The sequence below is a fragment of the Syngnathus scovelli genome, chromosome 10, assembly GCF_024217435.2.
Source record: "Syngnathus scovelli strain Florida chromosome 10, RoL_Ssco_1.2, whole genome shotgun sequence".
Lineage (NCBI taxonomy): Eukaryota > Metazoa > Chordata > Actinopteri > Syngnathiformes > Syngnathidae > Syngnathus > Syngnathus scovelli.
In genome coordinates this window covers 10,042,994-10,070,960 of record NC_090856.1, presented here as the reverse complement: position 1 = coordinate 10,070,960, position 27,967 = coordinate 10,042,994, and the positions used below count along the sequence as shown (strand labels likewise).

Sequence of the window (27,967 nt, the reverse complement as noted above, 5' to 3'; positions counted from 1 at the left end):
ACACACACACACACACACACACACACACACACACACACATCCTTGTTAACCTCCCTCTGCAGGACCCAACTTAATTTACCGAGTTCTGGGGTCCACCCTTTCTAGTGGTCCAAGAACTATGAAAAAAATCAGGCAACTCCCAAAAAAAATCTTGTTACTAAAAATCACTTTCAATAAACACAATTTGAAACTTTTTTTTTCATGTCAGTTTTTCAGTCATATCTGGGGCCTGTTTCTAACATTCCGGCTTTGCGGGGTCCACCTTTACACACATGAGATTTTTAGTCAGTTATGGGGATCGCTTTTAATATTTCAACCTTAAGAGGTCTACCTATACACACATTATTTTTTTAGCCAGTTATGGAGCTTGCTGTTAAGATTTAAGACTTGTTAGGTCTGCCTTTATAAAGAGGATCTATCAAGTTCAACCCCAACCCTAATCTAACCCAAACATGCATTTGTGTGGACTTAATCATTTGAGAAAACCTAAAAATTTTGTTAGTGTTATTAATACTTTCATCTGGCTAAATATACTAGATATACATTGAAATGTGCATTCTAAAATACATTCTGAAGTCTTTATTCAGATTCTGGTCCATTTTCCTTGGTCACAGTCTTAATATTCTTCAATTTGTTCAGTCATATTGGTACATTTTAAAATATTTAAATTCTGCATTTTAGCTAACTATAAAGTACACAGGATTTACAAGTAATAATTGTCGAGTCAAAATTTTAAATGGACACATTACAAATGTAGCCAATGAATAAAGGAACTTATTTAATCTAACATTTACGAACAGGAGAAGTGGAGCATAAAAAAAATCACAAACAAATAGTGAACAAATGGTGAAACAGGACCAGCCATGTGTTTCTATCTCTGTTAAGGGAAGCTGTTTCACTCATATTTTCTCCTCATGGTGGTTATTCTCTTTTTGACAAAGTACTTAACAGCTCGGTGCTTGTGGTTCTGCAGCAATGCATCTCTCGCAGTCAAGCTTACCAGGAACCTGATTTGTCAATATATACTTCCTTGAATGTTTATTTACTGCAGCACATTCCTCTGGGGTCCAGCTTCTTTTCACAACTTTTCCGTTACCTAAGGGCATAGGAAGAGCACTTTTTAGTTTACAACTTAATTAGAACAAAATTGCATAAAGAATACATTCACTTTATGTACAATTATCCGACAATATAATTCAAATGAGATATTTTATAACGTCAACTATCTTTGTCAACAGTGATGAGCCTACAATAGACATAAGTAAATCAGTTAATATCTGAGATATTAATCCGGTCATTTAAGTTGCTAGGTGGTCTTCAGTGTCAGCTGTTTTGATATTAACAAAATTAAAAATAGATGCACAAAAGGGTAACATTAGAATGCCCCCAGTTTTGGTGGTGGGGGAAAGAGGTCTCTCATTTTCTTGATTACTTTTAAGCAGTTTTGCATTTGACCAGAATGTCACTGCTGGTAGATGAAGCAATTCCTGGACCCTACAGAGGTTGCACAGGCAGTCAAACTCCACCATGGCAGCACATTGGGATGCACCATTTCTCTGACAAAACCATTAAGAACAGATACAAGTTGTTGCAAAATCAGGGAAAATAAAAAATAAAAATCAGAGAAAAACTTTTTTCAGACAGTGTTTTACATGTATGGGGAATTTGCTTTGATAACGTGCTACACATGGACAAACAAAGATGATAAAAGTAAATTTGGAAATATATAGTGTGTAAAAAATTAAATGCAAGCTGTATAAGAATGGTATCTGCCTTGGTGTGACAATGTGTGAATTTGCATATTCACTAATAGGTTAATCTAGAGCAATTTTTCTTTCTCTCTTTTGAGGTAAATGTGTCATGTATACATTACCTCTATTTAAAAATAGATGTAAACAAACATCTCACATATAATCAAGGTTAGCAATGACCTGTAACTCACATGAGAAAGGATGGGTCAATTTTCATTTTATGACAAAATTCAAAAGTTTAGACCTTACATGTCTAAGAAAAAAAGTCAAGTGGTGTTTAATATATCTTGCTTGGGTCATCTAAATCTTAGTAAGCAGCATATGTGAGGATAATTAGATACTGATACAGTAGTAACAATTGGGCAATTTAAAAGCAACTGTGATAAAGTTATATATTGAAAAGGATTACTCTAAACTCACCTCCCTTTTTGGCAGACTTTTCATTACTTGGGCCACGAGATGCGGAGGTACAAGAGGTCACTTCTATCACTTCTGGGATCAGCCCATCTGAAATGATGATTTTTAAGTACAGAAAAAAAACACAGTATAGCAATATTCTAAAACAAAAATTAACTGCACCTGTATAAGAATGCTTGGTCAAATTTAATATACTCTTATTTTGAGCAGATTGATTTGCAGAGGTACAGAGCAGTCCTTTTGGGAATCATTGTCAGTATCATCACTGTCTGAGTAGTCCACTTTGAGAAACTCCTTTGATAATTGATAGCTCTATGGAGGGAATTAAAAGAAATGTGTTGTTAGTTTCTGCAAGCTACTCTTATATGCTGTATTAATATAAAGACTAGAATTTCTTTGCTCAAAATAATTAAAATTTCTGTCCAATATCTTAACTGGTAGACGACCGGTGCTGTACACATCCTCTGAAATATGCCAAAACCTTATATCACAGGACATTTTACATATAAAACATGGAAAAGGCTCCAAAATTTACAACAAAGAAGCCACAAGAAACCATATTTCAGAAATCTGTTATGTGTGTGTGAATGATTGGCTTGGTTGGAATAACCAAGACAACTTTAGATCCATACGGAGGGCCCCACAAGTAGCCATCAGAAATCTGTTATGTGTGTGTGAATGATTGGCTTGGTTGGACACCCATGGGCGCATGTTTCAACAATCCTTCTATAGGTGTGTGTGCCACTGGTTCGTTTGGGCTCTATGAGGAGAATCACTAAAACCATGTGATCCAATGGTTGGCTGAATGCTGTTTAAGGTACCTTCTGACTAAAGAACAGCTTTCCAACTAAAAGCTGTAAACTAAGAGAACAAGAAAAGGTCTACAAAGTTGATTTCTTACAACAAAGTCGCACTGAATGTTACCTGTTGGCTGGCATCTTGTTTGATGTTATCATCAGGGTCAGAGTCCTGCCAAGTTCTGGCTGGTTCAGGCAGAGCACCGTCAACAGGAGCCTGAGAGCCTGTCACCTGGAATTAAAACCACAAATAACTTACCAACATCATACAGACACCACAAATGACAGACTCAAGACCTGTATAGTTAAATCATGTGAAGTTAGTCCCCAAAACCAAACAAGCTTTTCTAACTAAAGTGTTCCAGTCAGACCTGATGTCTAATCAGGTCCTATAACAGCATCTTTATGGATGTAGTGGAGCATCCTTCAGCATGACACTTTAGCCGTTTAGCTGTTGAGGATGTGTGGAACTATAGCTGTAATATAATCAGCCTCCATAATGTCCATAACCAAAATATGATCTAAAAACATGAGGCAACCTTTGATCCATACGGAGGGCCCCACAAGTAGCCATCAGAAATCTGTTATTGTGTGTGTGTGAATGATTGGCTTGGTTGGAATAACCAAGACAACTTTAGATCCATACGGAGGGCCCCACAAGTAGCCATCAGAAATCTGTTATGTGTGTGTGAATGATTGGCTTGGTTGGACACCCATGGGCGCATGTTTCAACAATCCTTCTATAGGTGTGTGTGCCACTGGTTCGTTTGGGCTCTATGAGGAGAACCACTAAAACCGTGTGATCCAATGGTTGGCTGAATGCTGTTTAAGGTACCTTCTGACTAAAGAACAGCTTTCCAACTAAAAGCTGTAAACTAAGAGAACAAGAAAAGGTCTACAAAGTTTATTTCTTACAACAAAGTCTAACTGAATGTTACCTGTTGGCTGGCATCTTGTTTGATGTTATCATCAGGGTCAGAGTCCTGCCAAGTTCTGGCTGATTCAGGCAGCGCACCATCAACAGGAGCCTGAGAGCCTGTCACCTGGAATTAAAACCACAAATAACTTACCAACATCATACAGACACCACAAATGACAGACTCAAGACCTGTATAGTTAAATCATGTGAAGTTAGTCCCCAAAACCAAACAAGCTTTTCTAACTAAAGTGTTCCAGTCAGTTCTGGATGTCTAATCAGGTCCTATAACAGCATCTTTATGGATGTAGTGGAGCATCCTTCAGCATGACACTTTAGCCGTTTAGCTGTTGAGGATGTGTGGAACTATAGCTGTAATATAATCAGCCTCCATAATGTCCATAACCAAAATATGATCTAAAAACATGAGACAACCTTCGATCCATACGGAGGGCCCCACAAGTAGCCATCAGAAATCTGTTATTATGTGAGTGTGAATGATTGGCTTGGTTGGAATAACCAAGACAACTTTAGATCCATACGGAGGGCCCCACAAGTAGCCATCACAAATCTGTTATGTGTGTGTGAATGATTGGCTTGGTTGGACACCCATGGGCGCATGTTTCAACAATCCATCTATAGGTGTGTGTGCCACTGGTTCGTTTGGGCTCTATGAGGAGAACCACTAAAACCGTGTGATCCAATGGTTGGCTGAATGCTGTTTAAGGTACCTTCTGACTAAAGAACAGCTTTCCAACTAAAAGCTGTAAACTAAGAGAACAAGAAAAGGTCTACAAAGTTTATTTCTTACAACAAAGTCTAACTGAATGTTACCTGTTGGCTGGCATCTTGTTTGATGTTATCATCAGGGTCAGAGTCCTGCCAAGTTCTGGCTGATTCAGGCAGCGCGCCATCAACAGGAGCCTGAGAGCCTGTCACCTGGAATTAAAACCACAAATAACTTACCAACATCATACAGACACCACAAATGACAGACTCAAGACCTGTATAGTTAAATCATGTGAAGTTAGTCCCCAAAACCAAACAAGCTTTTCTAACTAAAGTGTTCCAGTCAGTTCTGGATGTCTAATCAGGTCCTATAACAGCATCTTTATGGATGTAGTGGAGCATCCTTGAGCATGACACTTTAGCCGTTTAACTGTTGAGGATGTGTGGAACTATAGCTGTAATATAATCAGCCTCCATAATGTCCATAACCAAAATATGATCTACAAACATGAGACAACCTTCGATCAATACGGAGGGCCCCACAAGTAGCTTTCAGAAATCTGTTATTATGTGTGTGTGAATGATTGGCTTGGTTGGAATAACCAAGACAACTTTAGATCCATACGGAGGGCCCCACAAGTAGCCATGAGAAATCTGTTATTATGTGTGTGTGAATGATTGGCTTGGTTGGAATAACCAAGACAACTTTCGATCCATACGGAGGGCCCCACAAGTAGCCATCAAAAATCTGTTATGTGTGTGTGAATGATTGGCTTGGTTGGACACCCATGGGCGCATGTTTCAAATATCCATGTATAGGTGTGTGTGCCACTGGTTCGTTTGGGCTCTATGAGGAGAACCACTAAAACCGTGTGATCCAATGGTTGGCTGAATGCTGTTTAAGGTACCTTCTGACTAAAGAACAGCTTTCCAACTAAAAGCTGTAAACTAAGAGAACAAGAAAAGGTCTACAAAGTTTATTTCTTACAACAAAGTCTAACTGAATGTTACCTGTTGGCTGGCATCTTGTTTGATGTTATCATCAGGGTCAGAGTCCTGCCAAGTTCTGGCTGGTTCAGGCAGAGCACCGTCAACAGGAGCCTGAGAGCCTGTCACCTGGAATTAAAACCACAAATAACTTACCAACATCATACAGACACCACAAATGACAGACTCAAGACCTGTATAGTTAAATCATGTGAAGTTAGTCCCCAAAACCAAACAAGCTTTTCTAACTAAAGTGTTCCAGTCAGACCTGATGTCTAATCAGGTCCTATAACAGCATCTTTATGGATGTAGTGGAGCATCCTTCAGCATGACACTTTAGCCGTTTAGCTGTTGAGGATGTGTGGAACTATAGCTGTAATATAATCAGCCTCCATAATGTCCATAACCAAAATATGATCTAAAAACATGAGACAACTTTCGATCCATACGGAGGGCCCCACAAGTAGCCATCAGAAATCTGTTATTGTGTGTGTGTGAATGATTGGCTTGGTTGGAATAACCAAGACAACTTTAGATCCATACGGAGGGCCCCACAAGTAGCCATCAGAAATCTGTTGTGTGTGTGAATGATTGGCTTGGTTGGACACCCATGGGCGCATGTTTTAACAATCCTTCTATAGGTGTGTGTGCCACTGGTTCGTTTGGGCTCTATGAGGAGAACCACTAAAACCGTGTGATCCAATGGTTGGCTGAATGCTGTTTAAGGTACCTTCTGACTAAAGAACAGCTTTCCAACTAAAAGCTGTAAACTAAGAGAACAAGAAAAGGTCTACAAAGTTTATTTCTTACAACAAAGTCTAACTGAATGTTACCTGTTGGCTGGCATCTTGTTTGATGTTATCATCAGGGTCAGAGTCCTGCCAAGTTCTGGCTGGTTCAGGCAGAGCACCGTCAACAGGAGCCTGAGAGCCTGTCACCTGGAATTAAAACCACAAATAACTTACCAACATCATACAGACACCACAAATGACAGACTCAAGACCTGTATAGTTAAATCATGTGAAGTTAGTCCCCAAAACCAAACAAGCTTTTCTAACTAAAGTGTTCCAGTCAGACCTGATGTCTAATCAGGTCCTATAACAGCATCTTTATGGATGTAGTGGAGCATCCTTCAGCATGACACTTTAGCCGTTTAGCTGTTGAGGATGTGTGGAACTATAGCTGTAATATAATCAGCCTCCATAATGTCCATAACCAAAATATGATCTAAAAACATGAGACAACTTTCGATCCATACGGAGGGCCCCACAAGTAGCCATCAGAAATCTGTTATTGTGTGTGTGTGAATGATTGGCTTGGTTGGAATAACCAAGACAACTTTAGATCCATACGGAGGGCCCCACAAGTAGCCATCAGAAATCTGTTGTGTGTGTGAATGATTGGCTTGGTTGGACACCCATGGGCGCATGTTTTAACAATCCTTCTATAGGTGTGTGTGCCACTGGTTCGTTTGGGCTCTATGAGGAGAACCACTAAAACCGTGTGATCCAATGGTTGGCTGAATGCTGTTTAAGGTACCTTCTGACTAAAGAACAGCTTTCCAACTAAAAGCTGTAAACTAAGAGAACAAGAAAAGGTCTACAAAGTTTATTTCTTACAACAAAGTCTAACTGAATGTTACCTGTTGGCTGGCATCTTGTTTGATGTTATCATCAGGGTCAGAGTCCTGCCAAGTTCTGGCTGGTTCAGGCAGCGCACCGTCAACAGGAGCCTGAGAGCCTGTCACCTGGAATTAAAACCACAAGTAACTTACCAACATCATACAGACACCACAAATGACAGACTCAAGACCTGTATAGTTAAATCATGTGAAGTTAGTCCCCAAAACCAAACAAGCTTTTCTAACTAAAGTGTTCCAGTCAGCCCTGATGTCTAATCAGGTCCTATAACAGCATCTTTATGGATGTAGTGGAGCATCCTTCAGCATGACACTTTAGCCGTTTTGCTGTTGAGGATGTGTGGAACTATAGCTGTAATATAATCAGCCTCCATAATGTCCATAACCAAAATATGATCTAAAAACATGAGACAACCTTCGGTCAATACGGAGGGCCCCACAAGTAGCCGTCAGAAATCTGTTATTATGTGTGTGTGAATGATTGGCTTGGTTGGAATAACCAAGACAACTTTCGATCCATACGGAGGGCCCCACAAGTAGCCATGAGAAATCTGTTATGTGTGTGTGAATGATTGGCTTGGTTGGAATAACCAAGACAACTTTCGATCCATACGGAGGGCCCCACAAGTAGCCATCAGAAATCTGTTATGTGTGTGTGAATGATTGGCTTGGTTGGACACCCATGGGCGCATGTTTCAAATATCCATGTATAGGTGTGTGTGCCACTGGTTCGTTTGGGCTCTATGAGGAGAACCACTAAAACCATGTGATCCAATGGTTGGCTGAATGCTGTTTAAGGTACCTTCTGACTAAAGAACAGCTTTCCAACTAAAAGCTGTAAACTAAGAGAACAAGAAAAGGTCTACAAAGTTGATTTCTTACAACAAAGTCTAACTGAATGTTACCTGTTGGCTGGCATCTTGTTTGATGTTATCATCAGGGTCAGAGTCCTGCCAAGTTCTGGCTGGTTCAGGCAAAGCACCGTCAACAGGAGCCTGAGAGCCTGTCACCTGGAATTAAAACCACAAATAACTTACCAACATCATACAGACACCACAAATGACAGACTCAAGACCTGTATAGTTAAATCATGTGAAGTTAGTCCCCAAAACCAAACAAGCTTTTCTAACTAAAGTGTTCCAGTCAGACCTGATGTCTAATCAGGTCCTATAACAGCATCTTTATGGATGTAGTGGAGCATCCTTCAGCATGACACTTTAGCCGTTTAGCTGTTGAGGATGTGTGGAACTATAGCTGTAATATAATCAGCCTCCATAATGTCCATAACCAAAATATGATCTAAAAACATGAGGCAACCTTTGATCCATACGGAGGGCCCCACAAGTAGCCATCAGAAATCTGTTATTGTGTGTGTGTGAATGATTGGCTTGGTTGGAATAACCAAGACAACTTTAGATCCATACGGAGGGCCCCACAAGTAGCCATCAGAAATCTGTTATGTGTGTGTGAATGATTGGCTTGGTTGGACACCCATGGGCGCATGTTTCAACAATCCTTCTATAGGTGTGTGTGCCACTGGTTCGTTTGGGCTCTATGAGGAGAACCACTAAAACCGTGTGATCCAATGGTTGGCTGAATGCTGTTTAAGGTACCTTCTGACTAAAGAACAGCTTTCCAACTAAAAGCTGTAAACTAAGAGAACAAGAAAAGGTCTACAAAGTTTATTTCTTACAACAAAGTCTAACTGAATGTTACCTGTTGGCTGGCATCTTGTTTGATGTTATCATCAGGGTCAGAGTCCTGCCAAGTTCTGGCTGGTTCAGGCAGCGCACCGTCAACAGGAGCCTGAGAGCCTGTCACCTGGAATTAAAACCACAAATAACTTACCAACATCATACAGACACCACAAATGACAGACTCAAGACCTGTATAGTTAAATCATGTGAAGTTAGTCCCCAAAACCAAACAAGCTTTTCTAACTACAGTGTTCCAGTCAGACCTGATGTTTAATCAGGTCCTATAACAGCATCTTTATGGATGTAGTGGAGCATCCTTCAGCATGACACTTTAGCCGTTTTGCTGTTGAGGACGTGTGGAACTATAGCTGTAATATAATCAGCCTCCATAATGTCCATAACCAAAATATGATCTAAAAACATGAGACAACTTTCGATCCATACGGAGGGCCCCACAAGTAGCCATCAGAAATCTGTTATTGTGTGTGTGTGAATGATTGGCTTGGTTGGAATAACCAAGACAACTTTAGATCCATACGGAGGGCCCCACAAGTAGCCATCAGAAATCTGTTGTGTGTGTGAATGATTGGCTTGGTTGGACACCCATGGGCGCATGTTTTAACAATCCTTCTATAGGTGTGTGTGCCACTGGTTCGTTTGGGCTCTATGAGGAGAATCACTAAAACCGTGTGATCCAATGGTTGGCTGAATGCTGTTTAAGGTACCTTCTGACTAAAGAACAGCTTTCCAACTAAAAGCTGTAAACTAAGAGAACAAGAAAAGGTCTACAAAGTTGATTTCTTACAACAAAGTCTAACTGAATGTTACCTGTTGGCTGGCATCTTGTTTGATGTTATCATCAGGGTCAGAGTCCTGCCAAGTTCTGGCTGGTTCAGGCAGAGCACCGTCAACAGGAGCCTGAGAGCCTGTCACCTGGAATTAAAACCACAAATAACTTATCAACATCATACAGACACCACAAATGACAGACTCAAGACCTGTATAGTTAAATCATGTGAAGTTAGTCCCCAAAACCAAACAAGCTTTTCTAACTAAAGTGTTCCAGTCAGACCTGATGTCTAATCAGGTCCTATAACAGCATCTTTATGGATGTAGTGGAGCATCCTTCAGCATGACACTTTAGTCGTTTTGCTGTTGAGGATGTGTGGAACTATAGCTGTAATATAATCAGCCTCCATAATGTCCATAACCAAAATATGATCTAAAAACCTGAGACAACTTTCGATCCATACGGAGAGCCCCACAAGTAGCCATCAGAAATCTGTTATTGTGTGTGTGTGAATGATTGGCTTGGTTGGAATAACCAAGACAACTTTAGATCCATACGGAGGGCCCCACAAGTAGCCATCAGAAATCTGTTATGTGTGTGTGAATGATTGGCTTGGTTGGACACCCATGGGCGCATGTTTCAACAATCCTTCTATAGGTGTGTGTGCCACTGGTTCGTTTGGGCTCTATGAGGAGAACCACTAAAACCATGTGATCCAATGGTTGGCTGAATGCTGTTTAAGGTACCTTCTGACTAAAGAACAGCTTTCCAACTAAAAGCTGTAAACTAAGAGAACAAGAAAAGGTCTACAAAGTTTATTTCTTACAACAAAGTCTAACTGAATGTTACCTGTTGGCTGGCATCTTGTTTGATGTTATCATCAGGGCCAGAGTCCTGCCAAGTTCTGGCTGGTTCAGGCAGCGCACCGTCAACAGGAGCCTGAGAGCCTGTCACCTGGAATCAAAACCACAAATAACTTACCAACATCATACTGAGAGTAATTCAAATAAAAGAGACAAAAATCTTCCTTTTTTTAATAACAAATTAATATTCCAACTTGCATACTTGATCTTACTGACTTACTTTTTCACGCCATGGCCATTTAGAATCACCATAGTTGTAATTGATTTCAGTTCCCATTTCTATGTTTTTGATGGCAAAAAGGCACAAATGGGGCTCGTCATTTACTATTTTTTTCATGGTGCAGTTTGGAGACTTGTGGTTGTCATTCACTAATCTTCCAAGAGAGCCATCCTCTGTTGATGCATCAATACTAGGAAAGAAAAAACAGAAATCAAACATTTTGTATCATATAACTAGTTTTTTAGTAAAATAAAAGTTGGCTTACAGAAATAAAAACTTGCAACATTTCAAAAGAAAAGTTGAGAGGGAAACAATGTCTTTTTGAACATCATAGCACTAAATAAAAAAAATTGTTAATGCCACAATCCTGATGTGTTATTGAAATATTGCTTCTGAGTGACTCACTAATTTAGGGTATTTTATTCCAGTCTCTTTCTAGAGTTCATAATTATTGTATAGAAAATATTTGGATATACATACCACCAGTAATGATTCTGCCATTCAAAGTCAAAGAGAAATGTACTCTCCTTTTCAGAGTACTTGCTTGTTTGGCATTTTTCTGCTGACAGAAGTTGACCCCTGTATTATAAGATGAACTCTCCTTGTTCAAAGTGCTGGGTAGCAAACACGCCTCTTCCTGCAAGGACATTTTATATAAAACCATTGGTTATGAGAAAATATTTCTTTAAGATACACCTTTAACCAAATAATTGTGGTGTTATCTTACAATTTTAATACTAAGTTCTCGCTTAGAAACAGAAATACAACAACCAATCTGAATTTGATTGTTTTCTGTGTTGTTTTATAAAATAAATAAATATATACTTAATGGATAAATGGTCTAAAAATGAGTTTATTACCTTTTTGATCATCAATAAATCTTTCCACTAGTCCAGGTTTGTCCTTTGAGGATTAAATGTAAAAGGCTGCTTCATCAGCAGGCTTTTTTCTTGCTTTCCTTTTGGACATTTCTGGCTCTAAAAAATAATTCAAAACATGGCAGAGAGAACTTTAACAAGCACTCTATATTAATTTTAAAAGATTTGTAATCATCCACTGTATAAAGACTGAAGGAATAAGCCTGGCCTGAGAACTAACAGAACAAGAGTGATTAAAGAAAGAATATTTTTCAGAAAATACTGATATATTAATGAAAATGTTTGTCGGTTTGAAGCTGAGCTTTGTTACTTTTAACTAGTCACAGTTCCAACCAGGTGCTGCATCCAAAGAAAAGTTATTTCAATAGTTTTACCAGTATAACTCGTTATACTTTTCAGGAGCTACCAACTCGTTTTTATTATGTTTGTGTTTGAAAAGTGAACGTAGCATCCTGATTAGCGGTAGCTAATTAGCCAATAAGCTAGTTTCCGGATAGTTTTATTTGCGTCAGAATGCTTGTGTTATTTAAAGAAAGCATTCTTACATGATAGAAAACCACCGAGAAATACAGAAGACATGCAGATATATCATAACACTGAGCACACACGTGTTTGACGAGTTTTGAAGTGGTTTCGGCAATTACGGCCAGAGTCCGGTTCTGGGCTTAGCAATTATGAAACATTAGCACATCGAAATCATCCTGAATATAGCACGGAGCAATTATACATTCTGTCGTTCTCTTTTACACCATTGTTTTTAAAACCACTGCAAGCTAAGATGAATAACAAGTTAAAAAGCCGGACTGTCTGAGGGGAAAACGTTACGCCATCCGAGTGACAATATACCGAATCCGAAGCCATAATCATTGCATATAAACCCCTCGGGGTCTGGACAAAAAGCATTTCTACATCAGTTTCTTGTACTTAGTATTTACATGCAGTTGATTTACTCACCGTGTATGTTGTGTTTCGTTATGAGCAGCGTGTCTTCGTCGCGGAGCAGTCTCAGTCTGGCGGCGTCACACGTGGCGAAGTGACGTTAAGCTGGTGGTTTTAGCCGCATGAAGCTAACACATGCAATACCTGCTGATTTAACTAATATGTAAACTGATGGTAAAGAATAAATTACTATTTATTTATACCTTTATTTTTATGTTTAGAACATGAAAAATGCACGAGATGCTGATTTAACTAATATGTAAACTGATGGTAAAGAATAAATTACTATTTATTTATACCTTTATTTTTATGTTTAGAACATGAAAAATGCACGAGACAGTTTTTAAAATAAGCCTAATAGAATGAGCGTATTTTTATAAAGCAAGTGTAATGAATATTAAATAACGTAGATAAATTGCAATTGTAATGCAGGAATTTTATCTTTACAGTATTATTTTAGCTGCTATGGTTACTAAAATAATAATTACCTGGTTTAAATCTACAGGAAATAGCATTTTATTTTCTTAATCAACACTCGGATCACGAGGTGCCCTGATTGGTTGAATCACACACACTTCCGGTAGTGTGTATACTTGCAATACCACTTGCCATGGTCGGGGGGCCGCTACTGAGCACACACACTTCACACACACAATTCTCAACATTGCGACCATGAGGGGTAAGTGAAAAAAATTCGTGAGGCATGTTGTTAGAGCATTTCAAGCTGTTTTAGAGTGGTTTCCCGAGTGGGGTCCATGATTTTGGACCCCACAACGACACAGGGCCCCACTTTGTTGGTGGGCTCCCTGTCTTCGGACCCCCCATACTAATAAAAACAAGTACACACACACACACACACACACACACGCACACACACACGCACACACACACACACACACACACACACACACACACACACACACACAGTTGTGCTCACGATTCACACGGCAAAATTCATGTTCACATCTTTGCTCGTCATATTCCAAACCTTCTCGATGGCACGTAGCAATGCTAACCGCTCATCCACTATTCTGGTACTGATTTAAGTGGAACAAAACCAGAACCAAAATGTTGGAGTGCAAATGCAGCATCGATGTTTGCTTTGTTGACAAGGGGTCTTTCCATTTGGGCTCTGCATAATTGCTCAATGTATGGATTCAATGGCGGGCGAGGGGTTAGGAAGGGGGGTCTTCTTTATCCATCAGTCATTGCGAAGTAACTTTAGCCGACGCGGGGGCCGACGCGGGGGCAGGCTAACGAGGCGGCTCATCTCTTTGGCGTTTGACTCGCCGTCCGAAAGGCGGGAAGGTTTCAACCCGGCTCCGCTCGCTTCATGTTAGGCGGCAAGCCGTCTAATGGGAGCCGACAGGCCGTTTTGGGGGCCATTAGCCATCGCAAAGTCGCCGTTTAGGCCAAATTACGTCTATTTGCTTTTGATGTCGCATGCCGCCAAATTGTCGATCTGTTCACTCCAATTTGATCTCACGCTAGCCAGATGTCTCACAACGCAACTTCTTAAATATGGCGGCAAATTGGATGCAGAACGTAAAGACAGCTTCACTGATATCTTTGTTCTGTTTCCTTCCAAAAAATTAAATGAATCCAGCAAAACCTAAATTGAGCGGCTTTCATAAATAGTTGTAGAGAGAAGATCAGAAGATCAGATCAGATCTGGTGGCCAAGTAGCCACTTCTGAAGGAACAGACTAGGAAATGAAACACCATCATTTGGTTAGCGGAAAACATTTAGCCACAGATATGTTTCAAATGTTTGAATGAGGGCTAGCTTGCTAGCTAACATTAGCTCAACAACGGCCAATCCATTTCACCGTCAGAGAGCAAGTTGCCTCTGTGCCTTTAACCTGAGCAACAGAAAAGTCAACAAGTTAGCCAGTTACCTAACTACAAGACCAGAAACATTTCTCCTGTTTTCTCAAACGACATCAGAGAGTTTGTTTACTGTGTGATGACAGACTGAAGAGATGTGTACATCAACATTTTAATTGTTTACACGCTTCTGGCGCAAGCCTAAGCTACTTTTTTTTCTTTTCCCCTCAGTCCCCCAATGAGGTTTCCATTAGGAGAGGAAGCGAGGGCAGATGCCGGGTGGAGTGGATTACCCGTAAAACGTCAAGTGGCCAGCAGGTGGCCGAGGTGGGAAGGTTTCATCATTAAACCGAGAGGCCGCAATAAAAGATGAGCTTGGCAGGGGCGGCTCGCCCCCGGTGGGGGGTCGCGCTTATGTTGGATTCGGGTTTCCTTCATCTATCGGCGACAATTACCACCTCGGACGCCTCTTTCGTCTTTTCGGAAACCTCCAAAGAGTTTTTTAGGGGGGTATATTTCATGTTTGATCCACCTCCTGAAAAGAAACCCACCATTATTTCTGGTCCAAAACAGGACTCTGGAGGATCGAAGCAACTAGACTTGAACCAAATAGTTGAAATATTGCTTTTCATTTGGGGCGTAGCCTCGTTCCCCCTCCCAGGGTGAAATGAGCTCAACCGGCATAGACTGACATCGTAATGTTCAACCCGACCAAAATTGCTCCACATTCTTGCGTGGAATCAATTTGAAATCGGACACGATGAAGACCGTGCTGCTTTGTGGGCATTTTTTTCTTTTTGTTTGTTCCAGAGAACCCCACCATAAAAACGCATTGCTTCAAAACCGGCAGGGCGCCGAAGGTGAACTGTGACCTAGTGAGGGTTGACCGTGTGGCGTGTTTTTATCTGCGTTTGGTGGGCTTGATGACACGAAGCCCTAAAGTGTGATTTATGTTGCCGAGGTCTAATTGGCAGAGAACATCGGGCCCAAACTCCACAGAGGCCGCCGGCACCGTCATCCATCTTTTATCCCGCTTTACCATTGCGTGATGATTTAACACCGTCCACCACCACCACCACATCACGGTCGCTTTTATTTTACAGCGAATAAAATACAATAAAAGAAAAAGCAGTGCAAGGAGCTTATAAAGGCTTCATTTAATTTCCCAGCTGTTTCAAATGCGTAAAAGCTGTCAAATGTTAACGTCTTGGAATCGGATAGCTTTTGAAGTGGCGCATGGACGTACGAGCCGTCTGCTTGAAGCCAACATTCAAACGGCTTCATTATGTCATCGTTCCTTCTCTTTTTCTTCCCTCTGTATTTTTAAAACTCATCCTTGGCAACGCTAGCCTCTATTATCAAGTTCATCAATCAATATGAAATTTGGTGGACTCGTATCACAACAGGACACACACGCAACAAAATTGAACAGAAAGTTAGCCATATTAGTTTGAAAAAACAGCTGGTTCACAAAAGAATGGGCCCATTCACTATTTGGGTTCATTTAACCTAACAAAATAACCCAATTTTGGGTGGAAAGATTTGATTTGATTGGCTCGTAAAATGAGGACATTTATCCACCTCAACCCGGAGCCGTGTTATAAAAAGGAAAGAAAGAAGAAAGGCACATCTCGGCCAGGCGTGAACAATTGCCTCCAGATTGTGCATACAGGCAGGCCTCTTCTTCTTGGATCTTCCAAATGTTATTGAAGGAGGGAAAGTCGTTAGAGAGAGAGAAAAAAACCATCACGTTTCAAGTTTGGTGGTCACAGCAAGAGGCCTTCCCCCCCTCCTTTTTGCTCTCGCTCTTGTCTATTCACTATGCTTTGTGGATTTTGAAAAGACAGATTGACAGCAATTGTTTCCTCTCATCATTTAATATCTGAACATGAATATCAATATCCGTGTATGGATCGCAATCAAAACGGACACAGCATGACGGAATTACGATATTGAGTGTTGACTCACCTGGGCGAACTCTCACCCGTGCAAAGTGCAAAAGAAGGTTTTACGAGCTCACCTTAAAAATGCATGAAGACTCGTTTCTCGCTAGCTTCCTCCAGCGGCAGATGGACTTTTCCCACTTGGCATGGTCACCTTTGACCTGCACTTTAAAGACGGCAAGATGCTGCCGGTGTGTGTCGAGAGAAAATAGTGAAACCTGAGCATGGATGAGAAGCAAGTAAATGTTTCCTGGCTGATGTGGAAATTATTTATGATCCTCTTATTTATGATGGCTTCTATTTTTGTTCTTGCCTTTGGATACTTTGAGATCAGTTCATCTTCAGCTCAATTTTTACCGTCAGATTTCCACAACATACAGTCTAGATTTAAATCATCAGTCATCATATTTACATTTAAAAATATAATTAATTAAACAATACACAATTTGTTTGATGATTTTTGAAGACAAAATTGCTGGCTCATCTTTTCAATTTTCTTGGCCCTCACTTGCGCGGTTGTACCTAATGTGGCTTCATATGGCACGTTGTTTGTATTTGAGCAACTGCATTCAAAAGCCCAAATTCTGTCCAACCATCTGTGAAACAGGAAGTTGCTCCCATGTGACAGCCACGTGTTGTTGAAACTACGAGAAGGTGAAAAGAGGGACAGACATCATGCTCCAGACTCTGGCCCTGCAAGTCGCGTTGGGTGAGTCAAAGACAACAGGACATACTTTGGAAATGAAACAGGCAGCCAATATCCTTTAGGGAGTCCACTCCCCACCTGTTTGTTGTTTACCAACATTCTGAGAGGTTCTCTTGTTGCTTTTGCGCTACATCAGCAACACTGATCGGGTATCAACATTTACAGTGAGACCTCAATAAGTTGGCAAAATCTCAGTCCTTGACACCATGTTCATGAGCAGACCCACAAGAAAGTCATAAGATGCCACGTGTAATAAAAAAAAAAATAAAAAAAGTGAAGTCAGCAATTTTGGTATGACCTTTACTCGTAATTGTGTAGCGATATCAGGGAGAACTCTTTAAGGTCAAATAACTCTTTGACATTTTCAAATGCTCACCAAATTTGGCAGTTGTGTTCATCTTTTTGAATATTGTCATCTTGTATCCATCTGGATCCAAAACGGCCTCTAACATTTTGTTTTTAATCGATGACGGTAAAAGTACGCAATTTAGCATACACTGATTGCAAGGGGACAGGGGGTAAAAAGTTATAGTCTGCTACCATCTGCTGGTCGGGTTTGGAAATGTATGAATTCAAATAGTCCAAAACAAAATATATCTGTATTCTCATTGATGACATTATTTTGTAGCACTTTCAATACAGCCTTAACAAAGCAAAAGTCCACCATATTTGAAGCCAAGACTGGCAGTTAAATAAATCGATTAAAATAGCAATAGAGTGCGTCCTATTTCTCAATCCATGAGTCCATGTTTCCTCAGGTGAGGCTGTGCTATTGAAAATGCCAAAAATGGAAACTAGAAAACACACATTTCGTTTTGGAACAGGTAAGAAAAAATTTTCAAATTCACGCAAAGTACCATACCTACAAATACATTCGAGTTAACTGCAAGCAATAGGAACACGCTCGTTTGGTACTCTCCACAAGTGTGTTGAGACATTTTAACCAATAGAGGGCAGCAGACTATTCTGCACACGCATAACTGTATTTCTCGTGCGCGTGTGTCAAAGTCAAAGTCAAAGTCTCCTTTATTGTCAATAGCTCCGCATGTCAAGACACACAAAGCGATCGAAATTACGTTTCTCACTATCCCAGGGTAACAAGACAGAGTTCACAACGCACATACAAGTAAACAACACAGGAAAAATAAAACAAGAAGATGAACAATAAGAGTGATAGCACGCTAGCCGCTCCCGATCCACAGCAGAGTCCGGAAAGATGACAGTCAACCAGGCCACTGTGAACACGAGCACACAGCAGGCACGCACTGTCCGGTTCGTGGATCCTTATCAGGCGAACGCAACCCATCTTGTCGTCCCGCGAACGAACGTACGCCAGTAGAATGGAAGGCACGGCTGGGCGAGGTGGGGTGGCCGCAAGCCTGGCCCGATGTCTGGGTTTGTGTGGCCCTTTATGGAGGCAGCTTTCCAAAAGTCAAAGGTTAAGCTACACGAGGAAAAACCTGCCATTTAATGAGTTAGTCAATAAATAACCAGAGAAAAGTTACGTTGTGAGACTCTTCCTTATTGTTGGATGCCTGCAAGCACCCCCCCAACCCTTTGCATTCCCACTGGTACACTTTGCAGACCAAGGTCAAGGTTTCATTAAATATGATTAAAAAAAAAAAAACACTGATGTTCTTTCCACAGAGGCTATCAGCATCTGCGGTGATAAATAGATATTAAAATCCACGCGGCCGCCACGCTTTTATTGGCCGTGTCGGCGCCAGATAAATGATGAAGTCACTCAAATGCAGCCGGGCGAAGGCACAAGAAGAACAGGCTGCATGTCTAAAAACACAATCTCGATTATATTTCGGCCAATGAGCTGCATTTGATTATTTGTACAGTTTGCATCGGCACAAATTCTCCACCTAGTATAGATAAACAGACAGACAGACAGACAGACAGACAGACAGACAGACAGACAGACAGACAGACAGACAGACAGACAGACAGACAGATAGACAGATAGATAGATAGATAGATAGATAGATAGATAGATAGATAGATAGATAGATAGATAGATAGATAGATAGATAGATAGATAGATAGATAGATAGATAGATAGATAGATAGATAGATAGATACTATATTTAAATATTTAATATGATTCAAGGAGCGATTTGATTCACTGGGATTCCAATTGGATTCAATATGGTATAGCTGAGCAAAGATGCACAAATGCAGCCGGGTGGTGCCGTCTAATTCCTGGATGAAGCAATGTAGTGACTCCTCTCAGCTGTTACAGTTGGATTTTAACGGTCTGAAGATCATTCTGGTAACAACGTTGGCTCATATCCACATTTTCCACATCGCCACTATTACACTGTAAAAAAATGCCATAACATTTTGCACCTGTTGAACCCTGTTTTTTTTTTTTTTTTTAACCTTTGTTAATGGAGCGTAACCCTGATGTGAAACATTAACTTGTATTCACACCATTTATGGGAGATGCAGCGGACAAAGTTGTCGCTGGGCCGATCAAGGCACCGTAAATGCACTGCTAATGAGTAATAAACGTGTGAGGTCACAGCTGTGTGAGCAGGTGCGTGTGTGTGTGTGTGTGTGTGTGTGTGTGTGTGTGTGTGTATGTGTGTGTGTGCGTGTGTGTGTGTGCGTGTGTGAATGTGTGTGTATGTGTGTGTGTTTGTGCGTATATGGGCATGTTTCTTCAAATTTGGATTTGAAGGAGAAAGAGAGAGACAGAGAGAGAGAGAGAGAGACAGAGAGAGAGAGAGAGAGAGAGAGAGAGAGAGAGAGAGAGAGGGAGGGAGAGAGAGAGAGAGAGAGTGTACAACAACAAAGTATTTTGCACTGTTACTTCTCACCAGAGTCGAATTGGGTACATTGTCCCAACATCCACAAGGGGGCGTCCTATTTATAGTCAAGCAGTGAAGACCACTGACAACCAATTGCTGACCTCCAATATGTTTACAAAATGAGAAACTCAGTTCACTTCAAACTGTGCTTCTTCTCTTTTCATCCATCCATTCACATGCATGACATGCAGGCGGGTGTGTGCGGTTGTGGCTGACCTTTGCACCTGCTGTGTGTGTGTGTGTGGGGGGGGGGGGGGGCGTGTGTGTGTGTGTGTGTGGGGGGGGGGGGGGGGGGGACCTATAAGAGCAGCAGGCCAGGCTGCCCTCCACCGAGAAACAGGTGTCCCAGGTGTAGCGGCCCCCTTCAGTTTCCGGAGTTCGGCACCAAGTGGCACGACCTCCCTCGGCTCTGTTGATAAGAAGACGTAGCGTAACGCAGCGCAGCAGCCCGGGAAAAAACTCACTTGGCCATTCAGTCATAGACAAGACACGCAAATTCAGGTGAGTCTCACCGGAGTCGAATGACAATCGGTTCACAGCAAAGGCGATTACTCTGAACTGCAAGGGAAGCTCAGCTTCTCCCCCCCAAAAAGTGATCAAATATATACTGTTGTGTGTACATGTCATTGACAAACTATGTGCTACAACACGCTCAACTTTTGTTCAGAATCAGCTTCTTATCAATGGTAATGATGCGGCTTTCCTCTCACCCATTCCAATTTTTTTAGTACCACGACCGGATTTTTGTCAGACAATATTTTCATGGACTGGTGTTTGATGACGTCACGATTTTTGCAAAGAAAATGTCTCAAAACAATTTTAGAAAAATCAAATCAAAATCAAATGTCGAATGCATCAATAAATCAAATAATCATAGACTGCACATTGTTTTTAGAAGTTTTCGTCCGTGTTTGAACTACAATCCCATTTTTGCAAAACAGACCAACCACAATCTTAAAAGTCTTTTAAGCCAATATAGCGTGACGTTTTCAAAAGTATTAGGGAACCGATATGAACACTGAGTGGATGTGTTGCCCACACCGGCTTTTAAGGTCTGGCGGATAAATACAACAAAATACGACAGGTACAAAAACGCACCTAAGCAACTTTACTCGTAGCGTCCTCATAACATTGCGCCAACAGCATGAATAATGTGAGTAATGTTTTGTTCACATCACGAGGTGTAGGAGAGAATCTGGTCCATTAATCAAAATAAAAGATTGTCAGATAAATAAAACGTTAATAATTACCCGGTCCGCGCCCCGGGGGTTGGAGACACTGCTTTAAAAAGCGTAAACGCCGGGCGTCCACCGAATTCAATAGGGAAGCGAAACGAGACGAGTCATTGGATAAATGCTGGTCTTTTTCCAGCCAATTGGACGCCCAGCTACTCTGCGGGTCTATGGGGCAGTGGGTTGGTTTCGTCCGGCCAAAAGAGCGAATCAGCGATCATTTAGTGTAAATATCAGTGGGAGCAATTTTTAAATTTTCATTCTGTTCAGAGTTTAACTGGAGACTTTCCTAATCCTTTTGGCTTTTTTTTTTTTTTTTGGGGGGGGTTAAAAACGACGTGCGACAAACCGAGCGTCTATTTCTGGTAGGTTCTTTTGGAGACTTACTTTTATCAAATCACTCTTTCTTACTCCTATCGCATTTTCTGCCCCTACCGAGCAGCAGGTAAATAAAGCGACACATTTTATTATGCAGGCCAAAATTGAACTTCCCCACCTTGAAAGACCAGCATCCGAATTTGAGCTTGCCCTCCTTGAGAGACCAACATCAACCACTGGTGCACAGAAAAGAAAAGAGATGCCGTCATGTTGTGCTTGATTTGGAAAAGGCAGAGTTGAAAGCAAAATGATCCTTTGGAGATTGCAAAGAAAATCTGTATATGCCTTCTCTTTACTCCACAAAGTTCCAAATTGTGCCACACGCTTAACAAAGAAATGTCTTCGCGTGCCGTCTGACACGCGTTTGTCGGCGTTCGAATTTCCGTTCGCAACTCCAATCTGTCGGTTATTTGTTTCATTAGAAATCAGGAAAACAAAAACATGCCTGGTTACTTTGTAATCAAATTACCGTATTTGCCGGTGTACAGGTCGACTCGGTGTATAAGTCGACCCCCTAAAATTCGACGGAAATTTACGATTTTATGATATATCCTTTGTATAAGTCGAGCTCAATTGTTGCATTATATTAAACTTCAAAATTCAATATGCGAAATTTATTGACGAAATGTGTTCAAATTCCGGGAGGCCGTGCGCATGCGGCTGTTTATAAGCACCGCGGAGGAGATCGCGGAGCCTCATTCGACTTCCAGCGGCCGGCGAGCTCGCGCACCCGCCCGGCACATCCGGGAGGCTGTGCGCACGCGCCAAGTGGCCGAAAATAGCCCCCGCCGAGCGGATCGGCTGTTTATAAGCACCGCGGAGGAGATCGCGGAGTCTCATTCGACTTCCAGCGGCCGGCGAGCTCGCGCACCCGCCCGGCACATCCGGGAGGCCGTGCGCACGCGCCGAGTGGCCGAAAATAGCCCCCGCCGAGCGGATCGGCTGTTTATAAGCACCGCGGAGGAGATCGCTGAGCCTCATTCGACTTCCAGCGGCCGGCGAGCTCGCGCACGCCGCCCGGCACCAACGGGAGGCCGGAAATAGCTCCAAGCCGAGCGGATCGGCACTTTATAAGCACCGCGGAGGAGATCGCGGCGCCTCATTCGACTTCCAGCGGGCCGCGCACTCGCGCACGCCGCCCGGTTCAAATTTTCTAAGTGCAACGCACAATGAGATGCATGAGAAACGGCCTTGGTTACCATCACATTTGAAGCGATGAATACGAAGTTAAATTTTATGACTCGGTGTATAAGTCGAGGTCGATTTTTTTCGGTCGATTTTGGATCGAAAAAGGTCGACCAATACACCGGCAAATACGGTACATTTCATCAGGGAAAAAAAATACAAAGTGACGATTGCTTTCAGCATAACATTGCAGAAAAAGTCTAATAAAGTCTGTCTGATGTTCTTTCACACACAACGGACGAAAAGGTGATTTCCTTTTCTAGATACAGTCATGGGTCCCAGACCACAAGTGGGGACTGAGTCCTCCCCCTCGTCCCCCAGCTTTGGTATGTTACAGCCCAGCCGCCACATCGAGCCCCCGCATTGTTTTCGCCCAAAAATGTTGTACCTCTTAAACAGAAGACAACGTTCAGGGCGGGAAGGACGGCGCCATGATGTCGTCCTACTCCACCGTGGACCTGGTCAATGACGATGTGGCAGAAGAGGATCCATGGGACCTACCGGAGCTCAAAGACACGGGTGTCAAGTGGTCAGGTGAGCTCGGTCAGACCGAAGAGGTTAAGGTTGCAGAACGTTTGTCTGAATTCTGTTCAGAAATTCAGCCACCAAAGCCAGTTTCTTTGAACTATATGACTTTTGTTAGGGAGGTATGTCATGAGTAGACGCACAAAAAAGTCTCAAGAACCCACACTTCGAAATTCACAGAAAGGTTTGAAGTGGCCATTTCCAATTCTTAGGGAGCACCACACAGCTTGGGTCTAAGTCGCCTTAACTTTGAAACATTTTCCCAACGCCTGCAAAATTTGACGCAACACCTCTAAGCTGGCATCATCAGCAAAATTCGAGCTCGATGACGGACGCCAAGTGTCTTTCAGATCTGGACACCAAGGGGAAGATTATGCGAGTGTTGATCTCCATCATAAAGCTGGCCCTACTGCTGGGACTGCTCTACTTGTTCATCTGCTCGCTGGACGTGCTCAGCTCGGCCTTCCAGCTGGTCGGAGGTGAGCCCGACAGAGTTGCCTCTGCTTCGTACATTTTTCTCGCCGTGTTGTCATCTTTGGCGTTTTGTGCACAGGCAAAGCCGCCGGCGACATCTTTAAGGATAACGTGATCCTGGCCAACCCGGTGGCCGGTCTGGTGATTGGCGTCATGGTCACAGTGTTGGTGCAGAGCTCCAGCACCTCGTCATCCATCGTGGTCAGCATGGTCTCCTCTGGATGTAAGAAATGTTGACCCAAATTAAAAATCTCATCATCAGGATAGTACCAGATAATATGTCTGTTTGTATTTTTTATTATTATTTTTTGCAGTGCTGGACGTTAGGTCAGCAATTCCCATCATCATGGGCGCCAACATCGGGACGTCGGTTACCAACACCATCGTGGCCATGATGCAGGCAGGCAACCGCAACGAGTTCCGCAGGTAGACAAAACCCCAGCAAAGGTTTTTGGTGTCAAAGGAGGTCACCATGCGTCTTTGCACCTTCCACTGCACAGGGCCTTTGCCGGCGCCACCGTGCACGACTTCTTCAACTGGCTCTCTGTGCTGGTGCTGCTGCCCTTGGAGGTGGCCACGAGGGTCCTGGAAAAGCTCACCAACCTCATCATCGAGTCCTTCCAACTCGAGACTGGGAAGGACGCGCCCGACCTGCTCAAGACCATCACCAAACCGCTCACAGACTCCATCATCCAGGTGGACCAGCCACACGGCATCTCCTTGGCCTCTACTATTCTTAATTGGACCTTTTGACCCCCCAAGTCACAATTGTAGCAGACCAGCATACGCACGACACACTTTAAGGATTTTTTTTTCCTTTCTCAGCTGGATAAATCGGTCATCACTGGAATCGCCACCGGTGACGCGGAAGCCAAAAACAAGAGTCTGATCAAAGTCTGGTGCAAGAAGAAGGTCAACACGGTAAGGAAACATGCTTGGATGCTGAATGGATGGCCTGGACTTGACAATGTTAAGAAATGAACTGGTTTGTGGAAATTTCAGTGGCTTCATGATGAAATGAGATAAAATTAACGAGACGGAATTGTCAGCTTTCTACCGATCCCCCTAAGTCAAGTCAATTGAGTTACCCGCTTGATCCATTTTTCTTGTCTCTTGGGGAAATGAAGACTTTCTGGAACGAGACAGTGGAGAGCTGCCCCATCGGCGGCATCTGCTGGATGGAAGGCAACGAAACGTTGACTGAGATGAACACCACCTGGACGAAGTACCTAGAGAAATGTAAGCAAGCCTTTTAGTAAATACCTGAAGTGGAATATGAGACAATGACCCCCCCACCCCCATGCTCGAGGCCCACTTGGACAATGACCACCTTTGACTGGTCCTGATTGCTGATTCTGCAAATAACTTTGACTTGCTCAATGAGACTATTCATACCAATCGGAGTGCCTTGAAGAGCACTATCGGCGTGACATGACAGTAGAAATGAACTTTAATTATTTTTTTTTTATTCAACCAGTCTCTCAATTAGCTTATCACGTTTGCCATGTGTGCCAACAGGCCCCCACATCTTCGCCAACGCCAACCTGCCAGACCTGGCGGTGGGTCTGATTCTGCTGGGTTTGTCGCTCTTCGTCCTCTGCAGTTGCCTCATCCTCATCGTCAAGCTGCTCAACTCCATGCTCAAGGGCCAGGTGGCCGTCGTCATCAAGAAGGTGCTCAACACAGGTGAGGGACATTGCCACACATTTTGTTTTCCGTGACGCTTGACACCTCACCCTCGGGCTCCTCCGGTCCTGAACCGCGTAATGAAGAAAGCTCAGGGACAAAGCGTGCGGTGATCTGACTTGCGTCGTCCTTATTTGTCCTGTTTCTGTGACGGCCTCAGACTTCCCTTTCCCGTTCACCTGGGTGACGGGTTATATCGCCATCTTTGTGGGGGCCGGGATGACCTTCATCGTTCAGAGCAGCTCTGTCTTCACGTCAGCGATAACGCCTCTTGTCGGTGAGTTGAAATCATTCAAATAGTTTGAAGGCCGGTGCTACAGAAACCTCGTAGTTAGCCTCACAGCTCCGAGGTCGGATGGTGATAATGGCTGGCGACCGACCGTTGCCATTCACATTTTGGACTTGGATCCCTGGCAACCTCTGGCAACTCGTGTCTCACTAGGTATCGGCGTCATCAGCCTGGAGCGGGCCTATCCTCTAACTTTGGGTTCCAATATCGGAACGACCACTACGGCCATCTTGGCGGCTATGGCTAGCCCGGGAGACAAGTTGGCCAACTCGCTCCAGGTACGAGAAGAAGAAGAAGTGCTGGCGTGTCTTGGTTGTAATCATGTGCGTTTCTTGTTAGATTGCGCTCTGCCATTTCTTCTTCAACATCATGGGCATCATTTTGTGGTATCCCATCCCGTTTACACGGATCCCCATCCGGCTGGCCAGGGGCTTGGGCAACCGCACGGCCGAGTACCGCTGGTTCGCCGCCTTCTACCTCATCCTGTGCTTCCTGATTTTGCCGCTCACCATATTCGGCCTGTCGCTGGCTGGCTGGCAAGTGCTGGTCGGCGTCGGGGTGCCCGTGGTAGTGTTGGTCATCTTTGTGGTCGTGATCAACATCCTGCAATCACGCTACCCTCGCTGCTTGCCGCCCTGCCTGCGCACGTGGAACTTCCTACCGCGCCCGCTGCGCTCACTGGCGCCCTGGGACAGCTTGGTGACGTCTTGTCTGGGTTTCTGCGGCAGCTACTGCTGCTGCATCTGCAAGTGCTGCAGCTGCTGCCAGAAAGACCAAGATGGCCAGGTGGCCGTGCACAAGAAGAGCCTGGAGCTGTACGACAACTCGGCCGCCACACCCCACAGCAACGCCAAGGTTATCGTAGGGACTCATCTTTAAAAGCATCGCTTGTGAAACTCTCTCGTCGTTAATGATTCCCGCGACTGGACTATCTCCTCCACGCTGTAATCTCAGCTACGCTGCTACGAACTGTTTTAAATCCCTCACCTGATGACTGTTTATCGATAAAAACCCTTCTATCGCTATCTAAACTTTTTATGGATGGAAAATTCTGAATGTTGAATGTGGAATCTATATCTTTGTTATCTTCAGTATTTAAGATAAAATGTATGAATTAAATAAATTATCTCTCTTTTTTTTTTTTTTTTAACCTGTGCTTATTTGCTTGTCCCAACAAAAGTATCATGACATTTTTCTGGTTTTGACCAGAGGTACTCAAAGTGAACCGAACGTCTTTCTAAATCAGGGGTATCCAAACAAAACCATGCATGGAAGAATACAAAGGCCAATTTGATATTGTATATATTGGCACTTCTTCAAACTTCATGAGCCGTTACGCACACGCCCAAAAACGCAATTGATAACAGCAACATTGCTTATCATATCTGATGTGCCTTTGAACAGAAACTTTATAAAGCGTCACCCAATGGCATCTCAATCTCGAGATAAGGTTTTTGTTCTCCCAGAAGACATAGTGCACTTTTAGTGCCTTCATAAAAGTTTTCGAAAAAGCGAGCTCCCATGAAGATGACTTTTATTTTAGTTTGTTCAAATTTTGCCCTTATCCCTTTTTTTCACGTCATGTCTGCTTGTTGGGTTTTCGTTGGGACCTGTCGGCTCGCCCGCCCGGGCGTCTACCAATCAGCTCTCTCCAGCCACTCAAGATGTGTGTCATTGTCTCGTCAGTTTGCTTGCATTTCTTTCCCGGTTTTGCTCAGTCTGCGTCCGCTCTTTGTTGCAGTTATGTTTCGCTTGTGATGGTATGCATCTGTTAATTCTCTCTCGTTTTTGTTACTAGAAAATACATGTCGATCAAATGGCGTACAATGTTGCAGTGATTTATCAAGTCCAAGGTAAACACTTGAATGATTGCGTCGAATTTATGTGAACAGCGTCTTTTATTGCAGTTATTAGATCAGACAAAAAGTTGATTTTAAGAAAATGAAAGGCTTTTAAGTGCTAATCTCTCGTCTCATCAAATCGTAAAGTATCGTGTCCTATCGTGTTCACGTGGCAGGGACGATCGGTAAACAATAAAAGGGCTGAGCCCTTTGGATGCCTCCTGGAGATTACATGTTTTGACTGCTATCATATTGCCCATAAAACCATTATTTGATTTTTCTTGGTAAACAAAAGACAAGTCACTAATTTAGCGTATCAGTTATAGTAAATGGTGGTGCGTCACATCGGAAAGACGTTGAGGCCCATGTCCTCCTATCTTATCATCATATATATTTTAGAATTGGATTTTGGCTTTCCAAAGTTGAAATAGTTTCATTCT

The 27,967-nt window shown here is 42.7% G+C and overlaps 3 protein-coding genes across 13 annotated transcripts in view; 2 read left to right on the top strand and 1 right to left on the bottom strand.

Moving 5' to 3' along the window:
- The window catches only part of prdm5 (PR domain containing 5), a 63,207-nt gene extending 45,112 nt beyond the window's left edge, over positions 1-18,095 (top strand). For all 4 annotated transcript variants that reach the window (XM_068652144.1, XM_068652145.1, XM_068652146.1 and 1 more), the window contains 2 exons: positions 14,681-14,776; positions 17,000-18,095. The gene's annotated coding sequence lies outside the window, so the exon portion shown is untranslated. The remainder of the gene's footprint in view (positions 1-14,680; positions 14,777-16,999) is intronic.
- Positions 565-13,500, bottom strand: LOC125967393 (protein starmaker-like). 3 transcript variants are annotated; one of them, XM_049718456.2, is made up of 17 exons: positions 12,639-13,500; positions 11,667-11,783; positions 11,287-11,443; positions 10,807-10,996; positions 10,573-10,677; positions 9,762-9,866; positions 8,953-9,057; positions 8,142-8,246; positions 7,240-7,344; positions 6,431-6,535; positions 5,622-5,726; positions 4,716-4,820; positions 3,904-4,008; positions 3,093-3,197; positions 2,331-2,480; positions 2,172-2,258; positions 565-1,096 (listed from the first exon to the last, which is right to left on the bottom strand). In XM_049718456.2, exons 4-15 carry the CDS (start codon positions 10,921-10,923, stop codon positions 2,355-2,357), a joined length of 1,293 nt encoding a protein of 430 aa, XP_049574413.1. In that variant the 5' UTR covers positions 10,924-10,996; positions 11,287-11,443; positions 11,667-11,783; positions 12,639-13,500; the 3' UTR covers positions 565-1,096; positions 2,172-2,258; positions 2,331-2,354. The 3 variants fall into 3 exon arrangements, 2 of the variants coding, with proteins under 2 accessions (XP_049574413.1, XP_049574405.1); XM_049718448.2 differs by having other exon boundaries at positions 11,667-13,497; XR_011087549.1 differs by lacking the exons at positions 565-1,096; positions 2,172-2,258; positions 2,331-2,480; ... (8 more) ...; positions 9,762-9,866; positions 10,573-10,677 and having other exon boundaries at positions 10,746-10,996; positions 12,639-13,474.
- Positions 18,096-20,219: 2,124 nt separating the features above from the next.
- Positions 20,220-26,827, top strand: LOC125971082 (sodium-dependent phosphate transport protein 2B-like). Of its 6 annotated transcripts, none has more exons than XM_068652189.1 (13): positions 20,220-20,418; positions 22,976-23,038; positions 23,112-23,246; positions 23,588-23,716; positions 23,791-23,934; positions 24,026-24,137; positions 24,212-24,407; positions 24,537-24,632; positions 24,839-24,950; positions 25,230-25,397; positions 25,558-25,674; positions 25,840-25,964; positions 26,026-26,827. In XM_068652189.1, the coding sequence occupies exons 2-13, from the start codon at positions 22,984-22,986 to the stop codon at positions 26,563-26,565; spliced, it is 1,929 nt and encodes a 642-aa protein (XP_068508290.1). In that variant the 5' UTR covers positions 20,220-20,418; positions 22,976-22,983; the 3' UTR covers positions 26,566-26,827. The 6 variants fall into 6 exon arrangements, with proteins under 6 accessions (XP_068508290.1, XP_068508292.1, XP_049579978.1 ...); XM_068652191.1 differs by having other exon boundaries at positions 22,959-23,038; positions 23,115-23,246; XM_049724021.2 differs by having other exon boundaries at positions 20,221-20,418; positions 22,959-23,038.
- The last annotated feature ends 1,140 nt before the right edge of the window (positions 26,828-27,967 follow it).

Excerpts from the sequence above, each read along its gene's own strand:
- LOC125971082 (XM_068652189.1), top strand. The coding sequence starts at position 22,984 with ATGGGTCCCAGACCACAAGTGGGGACTGAGTCCTCCCCCTCGTCCCCC. Across the intron at positions 23,039-23,111 it reads CCCCTCGTCCCCCAGCTTTG|AAGACAACGTTCAGGGCGGG; the intron begins GTATGTTACAGC and ends CCTCTTAAACAG. Across the intron at positions 24,633-24,838 it reads GCAAGAAGAAGGTCAACACG|ACTTTCTGGAACGAGACAGT; the intron begins GTAAGGAAACAT and ends GGGGAAATGAAG.
- LOC125967393 (XM_049718456.2), bottom strand. The coding sequence starts at position 10,923 with ATGAAAAAAATAGTAAATGACGAGCCCCATTTGTGCCTTTTTGCCATC. Across the intron at positions 8,247-8,952 it reads AACAAGATGCCAGCCAACAG|GTGACAGGCTCTCAGGCTCC; the intron begins GTAACATTCAGT and ends TTTTAATTCCAG. Across the intron at positions 4,821-5,621 it reads AACAAGATGCCAGCCAACAG|GTGACAGGCTCTCAGGCTCC; the intron begins GTAACATTCAGT and ends TTTTAATTCCAG.